Source organism: Cornus florida, unplaced genomic scaffold, assembly GCF_030987335.1.
Source record: "Cornus florida cultivar Cherokee Brave unplaced genomic scaffold, ASM3098733v1 CherokeeBrave_3.0.0_Hap2_Chr10, whole genome shotgun sequence".
Classification (NCBI taxonomy): domain Eukaryota; kingdom Viridiplantae; phylum Streptophyta; class Magnoliopsida; order Cornales; family Cornaceae; genus Cornus; species Cornus florida.
In genome coordinates, this window is record NW_026775580.1 from 107,852,037 (window position 1) to 107,864,991 (window position 12,955).

Consider the following 12,955-nt stretch of genomic DNA (forward strand, 5'->3'; position numbering starts at 1 on the left):
TAAAGGTAAAATCATATAACACCCTTCTACTATCATATTGTTATCCCATATTTGTGACGGATCTGTTTATTGGGTTGTGAAATAACAAAATTAACCTTATAATCTAATATTAAATTAAAAACTGATGATTATACTTTTAAAATTACAAAAATAGCATTTTTACTAAAACACTCGCCTAAGTGCAATTGCGGGCAGTCTTTTTCATCTTCGCTAGAGCTTGACCCGAACAACCTCAAAGATATGAAAGTGTATGGGCAAGAATTAGTCTAATTGCCAAATTCCATTGCACTAACAGTGATTTTGTGATATGACTTGCATTCAAAGTTGGAAATTAAATTATAGAAGACTAAATACAGTGTAAATCCTAAGTTGAACAAAGTAGCTCCAACGTGCTTCCCTTCATTTGACTTCCCCATAACTTATGATTCAAAATTGTTTTATTCTAAGCCCTTCAATTTCACTTCAGATATCTGAATTTGAGACTTATTGACCACATATAACCAAAATTCAACCATTAAAATTTAGTGCCCAAATGAAACCTTACGACGTGACTCAAGAATACTGAATTTCAGAGACCCATTTGGGTTTCCCGGCGAGTTCGTCATTGGAGTGGAGTCAATTATTTTGGGTATGGCAGCAATCGCCGGATAAGAAGTGTTTGTGGTGACATTCAGCGGAGTTGAGAGCATTGAGAGGATTACAGAGCTTCTTGATTGATTTGAAACAAAGATCTGTTTTTCCGGCTGAAATTGTTGAAGAATTTCACAGAGAGCCAGATCTGTGTTTCAGTGACGTATATGTTGTAGAGGGGGTTATATGATTTTACCACAAATTTATATTGTGCAAGTCATAAGCATGAGTATACAATTAGAGAAATTTAACCATCTCATCATGTCCATTGATCAGATTCACCGATATAAATGATCTTTATATATTTGTCCAAGTACAAAAATTTATCACTTCCCCTAATATCACCAAAAAAAAAAATATATTCTTTTGACCACCAATCCCTCATTGTGAGGAGTTCGAGGCCCCCAGTGGGCAATTTGTGTAAAATCAATTTCCATATATCGTTTTGGATGCATGTTTTCCAATGGCCAAATAATGTGTTGGTGTGAAAAGACATCCATATTTGTAATTGAATCTTTGCATAGGCATATATACATACCACATATATTTCCTTTTTCCTCCTATTGAAGTACTACTAGAACGAAGAAGAAAAAAAAAGTACTGCTAGAACAGAAAAGCCCTCAAGCATTAATGCTTCTTCTGAGGTCATTTTGATGCCTATAATCAAGCTTGAGTCCTCTCCACAGACATCGACGGTGTATCAGAGCATTCTTCATTTGCTTTACCTTCTGCTCCACCTAGTATTCCGGCATGCGCTTTTCTTGTTTCATTTTGCCAGGTCCCATGGAGTTTTATGGGAAAGCAACCGAAAGGCTTCCTTCGTACTCAACTGGTAAACACAAGGAAAGAATTTCTATCAACATTAAGTGGTGGAGGACAAGCAAATAACCAAATTAACAGTAAGATAATGCTCAACTACAACAATTGAAAACAACAATATTAGTAAAACGCACAGAACAAGAGTGACACCATAGATGCAACCAATTAAGCAATCGAGGGTCCCAAAATTTTAGCCACCATTGAGTTTGAAGGTCATAACAATTCTATAAAAAAAAAAAAAAAAATCCTATTTTGGACTTTTGGCAATATAGGCACTTCGACATACACGGATCAGTATGTATTGACATGGAAGTAACACATTTCAGGTTTTTGAGGTCACCATTTCTTGCCTTTATTCCCCAACTAAAGAATTGTCAAGTTGAACGCCTTGTACACATATCTAACACCAGAATTCATATTAAGCAAAGTTATGAAGATCAGCAACTTGCTACCATATTTTTATGTCTTCGTCAAGAGATTCTGCCACTAGTATAATAGATATTTTATAGAAATCAGAAGCACTATAGTACGTATTCCAAATTTCCAATAAATAGGACAACAATTTCCATTAGCATAAATTTTTTTAAAATTCATGCTTTAATGCATATAAAGAAACATATTTAGCATGAGATTACACGGATCACACTTTAGACAGATTTGCAACGAGGGGATGGCTCTTTAATGAGCTCCATTGTAGTCGCGTCCTAACTATGACTTTAAAAATGTAATCAAATTTCAAACAGATTTTACGATGCACCTCTTAAGATGCACTCCAATATGACCTATCATCCTCATGTTTCAGTTTAATGTACCATCACAAAAGCCTAAAACAAGCATTTTTAAACTATCCTGTAACCAATTTTTTTTTTTAACCACAACGATCTAGTATGTGAAGAGGAGGAGCAAACAGAGTTAATAGACCTTGAGTGATGAAGTTTTAAAATGAATCAATGCATAGTTCATGTTCTTTTTAGCATTTTAAAACTCATTATGACTTGGGCCACTCGGCCGAGTTGAACATTCCAATAATTATACTAAGAACAATGCTTCATACTTTATTTAATAAATAGTTAGAACCCTTTATTTAACTATTATAGTAAGATTACTAAAACTTTATATAAATTATCCTTATTCATCTCTCTAAATCTTCCCCTAGCCTCTTCTGAACATATTATTAAAAATTGGAAAAAAAAAAAAAAACGATGTATAATCAATTAATTTGCTCAAACACTTATGCGTGCGATTGTGTGCATAAAATATACAGATGCTCCCATGCTCCAGTCATTTTAAAGTTTGATGCTTTCTTTGCTCTTGCACCCACTCCCACTCCCACTCTATGCGACTTAGGCTGTGATCCCATCTTAAACCCTCTATTTGTTTAGGTTAAATTACCATAGTTATATAGTTTTATATTTGTTCTTAAATTTAAAGAATCAGGCCTATTCAAATAGTTTTAATATTAACCAGGTATGGCCTCCAGTTTTGATCCGTAGCTTATGTTATTCGGTCTTAAAATGGAGTCATTAGTAGGTCTAGAATATTCTAAATGGTCAGAATATAAGTTTCAATTCCTTAAAAAAATCAGTCCTAGTAAGAATAAAAAGGTGCATCATAAAATCAATACTAGAATGCACTAATCTAAGCTTCCCAGTACTATCTTGCATCATTTAGGTATCGGAGTTAAAGGATCTTTCTTCACTCCAGTTGTTTGATACATTCAAACAATTTCACAATAGCGGTTAAGTTTGAATTAAATTTGAAGTCAAAAGAGATAAAACAGGAGCAAAAGGACGGATAAATAATTGGTTAAATAGAATGACTTTATATTAAAAAAAAGGTGGAACATCTATGACTTTGCATTGGAAGCTACTGCAGTAGTTCTTCTAGGTAAGAATCTTGCTGAAGAAAAAATATTCAACAAATAGAATCCTCTAAATACTGTCTAACTTCGATTTTGATGTCATATCCTATTGAATATAAAGAGAAACAGGGATATGGAAGAAAAAAATGTTAGAAACAGTTAAGCAAATTGATAAAAACAGGAAGGGGAGAGAGGATCATGATTTTAAGCTTGAGGAAGTCAAAGCAAAGGAAGAGATTGAATTTTTTCTTCCTTAACATACTAAGAATGATCGTTTTTTGCAAATCACCCTAACCATTGATTTCATCCTTCAATTAGACTGAATAAAATGAATGTAAACATGGACTTCTCGGTATTGTCAGTGTTACTTATGAAACAATACATTTAAATCGTCTAGATGATTCCATGCCCCAAAAAATTGATGATGCTTGTGGTTTCTTAAACTACAATACAACAAAAGTTAGAGGCTAATCTTTCTCTAATGCTGAAGAGTGAAGAATGAAGTAGAACATGAAAACAAGAGCAGCAAATTCAGAATTTCACCAACGGCCAGTGGCCTAGCGGTATCAGGCCTTTACTTTCCAAAGGGAGGTCCTAGGTTCAAGCCTCAGTGGAGGCATGTGTGTGTAAGTATCAACTAAGAATAAAAAGTTTCAGAATTTCATATGGAGTGTGCTCAAGACCTTATGTATCAAGTTTTTTAATTAAACAAATCCTATTCTATGCTTTATGTATCAAGTTTTTTAATGAAACAATACTATTTGAACTTTATTTTATCTCAATTTGCTGATAGTGTTTTATATTTGTTTCTTCAAGTTTTAAGGGTCAATCAGAATTTAGACCAGCATGCTCTCTTTAGGGCAGACTGGCTACAAGCCCAAGCGGATTATATGTAAGAAGTCAATAAATAGGCTATAACTGTCCCCCTGAGTCCCAACATTCACTACAGGATATAGGTAAGCACCAGGTCAATAGACTGTCTCAGGAACTATAGACTGTCTCCATGCAGTGAGATATATGATTGATCAGATAAAGTTTTCACTATAAATTTCATATCACGGCATCAGCTGAAAGAGAGGTGCCAACTCCCATTTACTACGTGCAAAAAATTAAACCATTTCATGGAACATAACAGAACTATAATGCTAAACCATAAGTTGGAAGTGACTGCTTCATGAAAAAAAGTACTTACAATCCGTCCATATTCATCTGTCCTCTCAACACGTATCGCTTTTGATCCATAAATGTCAACAAGCTTGTTTTTTTCCTTGTCCATGTTTCTGCCTCTGCCTTAACTGTGTATTTCACAACTTGTTGATAAGTTCCAAATCACTGACCTGACATTGACAAAAACATATTAAATTAGTCACTTAACTTACATGGACATCAAAGACACAACAAATTCACACATATAGATATAGGAATGAAGAGAGAGCAGTCACAATCAGGACTTGCATATCTCAGGCTTAAAGATAAGCATGCAAAATATTTTTTGAGTCCAAGTTTAGCATATCACATCTGAATTCGTGAAAAAGCCTTGTGAAAATGGCATCAAACAATACTTAAAAAAAAAATTATAATAATAATAATAATAATAATAAAAATAAAAAGAATAAGAAATTGCATCAAATACATGAAGTGCAGCACAAGATTCACCACATCAAAGCAAGTTGTTCCATAAGAACACTAGAAAATTGAAATTTTAAGATATTACGATTAATTGGTAGAACGAAGAAACTCTAATACAGGATGAAGGATACGGCAATTGCACAAATCTCAAAAAAATAAAAAATAAAAAGAAAAAAAAGGGGTTAAGGATAGAGTAAGGATATGACAATAAAAAATATTAATCATACATTGTAATGTGTAAGATGTGATTAATTTATCTTAACGGATGTAATTACGGATTTGTTTGAAATTAAAAAGGTAATTACATAACGTATAAGAAGTTGGCAATTAAGTATTGTTACAGCAGAGAAGGATGGGATAAAAGTAATTATTCGGAGATTGTGCTATTCTAAGTGTGTTCTTGTTGATAATAATAATCATCTCGTTTGAATATACAGAATTCATACTTAAACTACAGGGATAATGTAATTAAGGGGAAGAAAACATTTTTTTTTTGGAATATCTCTCTCCATGTTCAATCACTGTTACAACAGTAGGATTTATTTTCACTAAAAGAAATTCAAACACTTCATAATTCAATAGGGAGGACTGAGGAGAAAGGCAAACAAAATTTTGTTTAAGTGTGTGTATGTGTGTGGGTACGACCTACGGAGTATATGTATACGCAAATCTACAGCAAATATTTCTCAACAAAACAAGAGAAACAACTATCCCTAAAACTTGAAGAGTAAAGAGGGAAACCCTAACCCTAAATTGCGGAGAGAGGAGAAAAGAAAAAGAAGAGGGAAAAAGAAACCCTAACCCTAAGACTTCAAGAGGAAAAATACCTGAACGATAGGCCTCGCGCCGTGATTCTTCGCCTCTGCTTCTTCTCTCTCCTCTCTACTATATGGTGAATCTTGTGTCTGCTGAAAAGGAATTGGATTGCACTTTGCAGGTACATATAATACGGTTAATACCGCCTTTCCCATTGTTTTCCTTTTCAAACCCCCTATGTTTATAAAATCGCAGAGGGTATCCTATTTAAAATGTAATTACATATTTATCCCGAGTTTCCATTATGTGATCATAAATATCCCCACCAGGTAAGGGGTGCACAAATAACCAGTTCAGTTCGGTTTTAAATTTTAAAACTCGCTAAATTTTAAAACTCGCTAAATTCTGGTTCTAATTTCAGTTCCAAACTTTGGAATTGAAATCCGAACAGTAGAATAATTATATATATTATATCTTTAATTATATAATTACTAAATTCATTAGATTGTGCAATTGATTTTTACAATATTCATAGCAAAAAAATATTACTAAAGAGAGAGAGATAGAGACTATTAACCATGGACGTGAGAGAGAGAGAGAGAGAGACTCGACTTCTTTACTTACTTTAAAACAAAAATAAAAGCTGGGACAAGATTATATAGTTTTTTTTAGTTGAATGGGTAAGCTACAAGATTATATAGTTGCATTATTGTCTTTATCATTTATCATCTAAAAAAACCACTCATATAGTTTACCCTATCATGCTATTTTAGTTCATTACTTTCTTTCTTTTCTTTTTTACAAATTATGTATTGAAGTTAAAAATTATATAGTTTATATAGAATATATATATATATCATAAACTTGGGCCCTTTTTGCTGTCTTGGTGCCTCTACTAAAGCTTTGATATTAGCAAAGGCCCAGTTCGTTTAACCCAAGTCTGGTCTTGTTTGGCCGTGGACAATGTTGAAGTGAACTGTTATATATATATGTGCTAATGCTATTTTTGTGGTCAAGATTTGCAATAAAGAGTTGTTGGTGCCACACATGTGGAGCCCAACATATTCATGCTCATAGGCCCATTTCCAGTACTGCTCAGAGCTTAAAGTTAGTGGGCTTTTTAAACTTTCCAATTAGGGGTGCTATGTATAATTTTTTTTAAATAATTCACTCCTAAACAAATTCAAGATAAATTATTCAAAAGAGAGCAATCTGTAAACAAAAAACTTAAAAGTGATATGCGTAAATTTCTTGATTCTATACTCCGAAAAATTAGAAAAAAAAATTGTAATTAGACTTTTGAAAGGCTGTGAAAATATATATATAACGTTAATTAGCTTGCTTCATAACAACTAGTCTTATCTATTTGAGACAGTACCCTTGACTTTTATCTATTTATAATTCACGGACTTTGTACTTATGTTACGTGAACTCTCGATCTCGAGAAGTTATTAAATAATTTAGGGATCAATATTTGAGTTGAAAATATATAAGGTCTTTTTTTCAACTTTTTGCTTATGTGTTTAATGTGATTGGTTGAGACTCTCTAAACATATCTATGGTACTTTAGAAGGGGAGGAAATAGTGCTAAATGAGTAGGTGGCACTTTTTGATTAACAAAGAATAATTCAAAAAGTGATGAGCATGTCTCACAAGAGTTGCGGACCTCCACCACTATGGTGGACTGTGGGTGCTCACAACACTGATGAGATTGCTACTTGTATTATTGCTGATGACCTAATTATAATTATGTTGACCGTTGGTGTGAAAAAAGACATCCATTTTTGTAATTGCATCTTTGAAGCTTACAAGGAAATTGGATAGACATATATATATATATATACACATAGCACGTATATTTCCTTTTTCCTGCTACTGATGAAGTAATGCAAGAACAGAACAGCTTCTTCTGGAGGTCATGTTGGTGCCGGCCATTTTTTTTTTTTTTTTTTTTTTTTACAGGAGCTTCCATGCTTTACCTCCATTCATGTTAAATTTCTTAAGTCTTCCAAAAAACATGACAGCAATGAGGATTATTTTCCCCTCGTCGCTCCATTTCCCTGCGAATCCGAACCATTTGTTCGTGCAATTACCATCCGGTTTTACTTGCCGGTCACAACTGTAGCCAGTTGAAAAACCTACATTTCCATATGCACTGCAAAATGAAATTGACAAGTTCGATTACTTTTTTTAATTTTCGAAAAGAAAAAAAAAAAAAAAAAAAAGGTTGTGAGACCACTGAATCAATTCATATCCGAAACAATATAATGACTAATTAATAAAGAACTGCAAAACCCTAACCTAGGAAAAAAAATCCAATTCCTAGGTTAGGGTTTGGCATTGGATGTTATTGAAATAAAAGTAGGTGGTGGTGGTGGGAACCATGTTACATGCCAGGCGCACCCATATATATATTGATGGGGGAGAACTTTTGAAGTGAGTGGTAACCAAACATGATGATTATTGAATACAATTCAAGTTTAAAATCAGTAGTAACCAAAAAAAATAACATGGTGTGGGTAAATTTTATGGAGTAAAAAGATCATTACAGTATAAGTACAAGTACATGTGTGTGTGTGTATATATATGTATATATATATATATGAAAAGCTACGTGTCCGAAACTCCCAATAAAAAAAGAGAGCAGAAAATTCAAGATGCGTGTAATTATTACCTGATGACTTCTACCACAATATTGAGGACGTTGAAATTGAGGGGATCTTCCTTCATGTTTTTCCTTTCTGTGATGCAAATGAGAACAATAAAGATGGCCAGATAAGAAAGCTGTGAGAATATTAGATTCTCCACAACCTTTCCCTTTCCCTTTCCTTTCTCTTTCCCTTCACCCTCTTGTGGATTCTGTCCACTACCTTCTTTTATTGGTAGGAATGAAGTATATGGTGGAAGGTACCTGTAATCCAAAAAAGTTGATATATAAATTATTAATTTTTGACATGCACCACCATTTTCACTCAAATATATAAATTAATTCCTCAGACTAAAAATTATTTTCTCTGGTAAATTAAGTTCATTAATTAGTTCTAGTAACATATTTAGTACTTACCAATGGGTTAATTCAAAGAGTTCTAGTAATAACATGCACCCATTTGTTGGTTTGATATGGATTGACTTTGACCAGTGTAGTTTATTTGAATGATTGATCATTCTTTAAGAGGTAATTAAGAGCATTTAGCAATATTTATATATGATTTTAAGACGTACACCAACAATAATTAGATATATAAATTAATACTGTTAAATGAGGACATCAATCCTTATAATTCATAAGTTTATTTTGTGTGTGTGTATGTACAGTATATGACATGGATAATGATTTGGTCTTTCATATATTATTAGTTAAAATGGGCTATATAACACCCGTACCTAACTTACGAAACTGAAAATTGTCACACAGGTTTGGACTGTGAGATGAGTCCTATGAGAATCAAACAATTTTGGAATTTTCCTTAGGATTGACGTGGTTTCCTAGTATACATTGACACACTTAGAATATATATATATATTACTAAATCCTAGAATAATACCTCATTTTTTTAACAAAATCTAGGATAATGTCACATTTTTTTTTAACAAAACCTGATTAGGAATTTAGGAACATCCACAATGTATAGTATCTTTTAACTATATATATATAAAACTTGGGGCAATAATGCGTTATTTTAAATCTATTTCCCAAGCCAATAATTGAATATTTTATGCTAGTAATTGAAAAGACAAGCAATGTCAAATACATGATGCACAGACATGTGAAGTAAAACCTTAATTAGGTTTTTTAGGAAGCTAGCGAGTGACGTAAAGGTTGCTACTAGTTTGATTAATTCCGGATTAGATTTTTTTTTTTTTCCTCTCAAAAGCTCCTATGATTTTTTATTGTTTAATTATTTCATTTTATTAGTAATATTTTTTGGGTAGGTAGGAATGATTGTATAGATAAAGCAAAAAACTTTGTATATAAAAGAATGTGATGTAGAGAGATTCAATTAATTATTTTATTTGTCAAAAATAGTTTGCCCTTTTGGGTTTCTGAATTGAAGCCTCTTTCGTGGACTGTGTATTTAAAAATTTTAATCTTAGATCTTGAAGTTCTTTCTCTCACTTGAAGAAAGCCTTCACGTGTGTGTACGGATAGATAAGTGATATTCATAATTTCATACTCCGACTTAATATACACTCTTGCATATTCTATTATTTTTTTAAAAAGCAGAAAAGAAAATTAAGGACATACTTACCATCCAAAACTAAAATGACGAGTGTACTTTTTTAGAAGACTGTGAATTGTGATAGTGTTTTCAAAGGATAATAGAGTGCAGAGTACAAAAGTGTGTGTATATATATATATATATATATATATATATATATATTAGCATAATTAAATTTGAAAAAGAAAAAATCATAAGCTGGTTGCCACAATATTTAAAACAATACTAGTTTTGTGATCACTGATGTATCATGATATCATGATACATCAGATTTTTCTAACAATATTAGAAGATTTGCGTACTTTTATAAAATTTAAAATCACAAATAAAAAAGAAGATAAAAATTTAATTCTATGATATCATAACATATCAGATTTTTTTTACTCGTTAGAACTAGTATTATTTCAATATGAATAATGATATGGAAGTTTCTTTTCACAAGTTAGGAAGCCGGTCAGAGTCGGACGTCACACCTACTCAGACTGTCTTTATATGAGTGGAGATTAAAGTCAGCCTCCACATACACAAGATAATCGGATTAGTCGGATTACATATTATTTTCTTTTCAATATTTATACCCGCCTATGTGTTTATATACGTACATATGTATATATAGCTAGAGAGAGAGGAAAGAGAAACTAACATCATTACTACGAACACCACCAAGATGGCCGGGGCAAGAGTAGAGAGATCAACAATGGTTTCACCTGTATGTCTTGAATTCACAACTTCAAACAACACACCCACCACTCTCTCATAAGAACTCAGTCCACTTAAGCCATCTGAATTCCACTCCAAGGAGCAAAACATCACAAACTGAATCAATATAAATCCAAAAACAGTGACAACCAAAAGTGATGAATGCAAGCTAGGAAGCAAATGAAGATAACCAATCTCCCTCGTTTTCTTCAGCAAATAATCAAACTCTTTCCTCTTAAAAAACCTCCCCAAAACCCATATCGAAAATCGCAAGCACGACGGATACAATGTGTTGCCAAGAAGGATCTGAGGGATCAAAATTAAGAACAAACCCGAGTTCTTGCTGAAGACTATCATGCTCTCATTTGTTGGGACAAAGCCACAACTTGCAAAAGTTGACACTATTGTGAAGACTGAGAAAGTGAATATCTTGATACCTTTTTTTCTTAGCACATCTCTTGCACTCGAAACAAGGGTTAGATAAACTAGAACGAAAACGACTCCGAGGACTTGAATCACTAGAAAATAACCCAATACTACAAACCCTAAAAATTTAATTGAATTATACCTCAAATTCTCAGTTTGATTGTGATCAAAATCTTCAACTTCGGATTTTGGTACCTCGGGATCAATATGATCAAGAAAATTGGAATCAACTTTGTTTTCGGTACTTTTTGATAAGTTACTATGTTTGGACCTCCAAAAATGAAGTCCAACCATGGAAGTGAAGATCTCACCACCTATGAACATCAAGATGGTTAAAACTATGAGTTGGGTGTTGGAAAAAACCTCCATTTCAACGGTGGACATACTCGAAACGGTGGTTGCAGACACAGAAGTGAAGAACAAATCTATGTTCCTAGGCCTAAAAGAATCGGCTGTCCTTGGCTTCAAAACCTTGAGAACACAAGAACCGAGAAAGGAAAGACAGAGAAAATAACAAATTTGAATTGAAAATGGATTAATTCGAAGGAGGTGACGATAGAAACATGAAAGTAGAAAGCATGTTGATCTGAAAAAACAGACTAGTTTGAAACATGGACCACTAGGATGATGTTGCAAATGCTTACCAGAACAATCTAAGTTGCTCATCTTAATTCACTTGTAAGACAAAATGATTATCTTTTTTGCAAGGAACTGTGAATACAAATGGGCTATATATAGATACACACACATTGATATATAAATTCATGGTACTGTTTGAGCATTCTAGGGTAGTATGGTCTTTTGTGTGCAAATGGGACTTGAATTAAGCACCTGTAACGTATGGCAAGTTTGGCAAGTTCATAGGAATTTCTTCATTTTGGATGGTAGGTTGGGACACAGAGAAGCATGATTTTCGGTCCGACCAACCATCAACTGACACCTGCTACACAAGGGTGATGTGGCCATTAGTTATTGCAACACTAGCCAAATCCTCAATATATTTTTTTTAAACTGTCTCAACTGAATAATTGTTTGGTTGACTAACTTATATGAGGAAAATTCAAAAAGTGAGGACACTCGGGCATCACAAGAGCTGTGGGCAGGGCAGGTAAGACCTTGACACATTTAGTTACAATTGAGTTGCATTATTTGAGATCATGTAGTCTCCGACCATATAATAATTTATTCAGGACAGGTAAGACGTTGACACATTTAGTTACACGTTGAGTTGCATTATTTGAAATCATGTAGTCTCCGATCATATAATAATTTATTCAGGGCAGGTAAGACGTTAACACATTGAGTTGCATTAATTGAGATCATGTAGTCTCTGATCATATAATAATTTATTTACGTGTTTGAATAAAAATGATACATTTATCTTTATGTCAGTGTTATAGTTGTCTAAAATCATATAACACTAGACCATGTAATAATTTCCATGCTAGTCAAGACACCCGGCCACAACTATACAATGATAATGGAAAACATCTTTGACACCACTAATGTGATATAAAGTTATATATATATATATATATTAAGATTTAAAATAGATAATAAAATTTTAAGATATTATTATATGGCACGTCTCTTTATCAGTGTTATATATTAAGAACTAGGATGTGAAGAAGTTTCCTCCTTCGAGGTGCAAAAACAAGTACTGTTTTTTCTTTATTCATTACTTTCTTGATTTCATAATTATGAATTATTTGTATATTTGTAATTAAAACATATCAATAGTCAGTAAAAATAATTTATGGTGAGTAGACAAGTCTTGTCATTTTACGTAATTATGGTAAAAAAATTTAATTTTCAAATGACAAGTGAGGGTTTACGTAGCTTATATATATATACATATAATTGAACAATTAAAAAGAATTGCATCTACCACTTTGCCTTCCCACTTAAAGAATAG

General features: G+C 32.8%; 1 protein-coding gene and 1 long non-coding RNA gene across 2 annotated transcripts; both read right to left on the reverse strand.

The window, feature by feature from the left end:
• Nucleotides 1-1,045: 1,045 nt before the first annotated feature.
• LOC132276880 (uncharacterized) lies at nucleotides 1,046-5,910 on the reverse strand. Its single transcript, XR_009470953.1, has 3 exons — nucleotides 5,767-5,910; nucleotides 4,503-4,647; nucleotides 1,046-1,459 (listed from the first exon to the last, which is right to left on the reverse strand). It is a non-coding gene; the product is annotated as an uncharacterized LOC132276880 (long non-coding RNA).
• A 1,704-nt stretch (nucleotides 5,911-7,614) lies between these two features.
• On the reverse strand, nucleotides 7,615-11,869 carry LOC132276881 (sodium transporter HKT1-like). Its single transcript, XM_059778516.1, has 3 exons — nucleotides 10,559-11,869; nucleotides 8,370-8,606; nucleotides 7,615-7,850 (listed from the first exon to the last, which is right to left on the reverse strand). The coding sequence occupies exons 1-3, from the start codon at nucleotides 11,704-11,706 to the stop codon at nucleotides 7,652-7,654; spliced, it is 1,584 nt and encodes a 527-aa protein (XP_059634499.1). The 5' UTR covers nucleotides 11,707-11,869; the 3' UTR covers nucleotides 7,615-7,651.
• Nucleotides 11,870-12,955: the final 1,086 nt, after the last annotated feature.

What these genes read in the sequence shown, in the direction of transcription:
- LOC132276881 (XM_059778516.1), bottom strand. Translation starts at nt 11,706, where the DNA reads ATGAGCAACTTAGATTGTTCTGGTAAGCATTTGCAACATCATCCTAGT. An exon ending in GTGGTGTTCGTAGTAATGAT is followed by an intron (nt 8,607 to 10,558) that starts GTTAGTTTCTCT and finishes TTTGGATTACAG; the next exon opens with GTACCTTCCACCATATACTT. An exon ending in ATTGTGGTAGAAGTCATCAG is followed by an intron (nt 7,851 to 8,369) that starts GTAATAATTACA and finishes TTCATTTTGCAG; the next exon opens with TGCATATGGAAATGTAGGTT.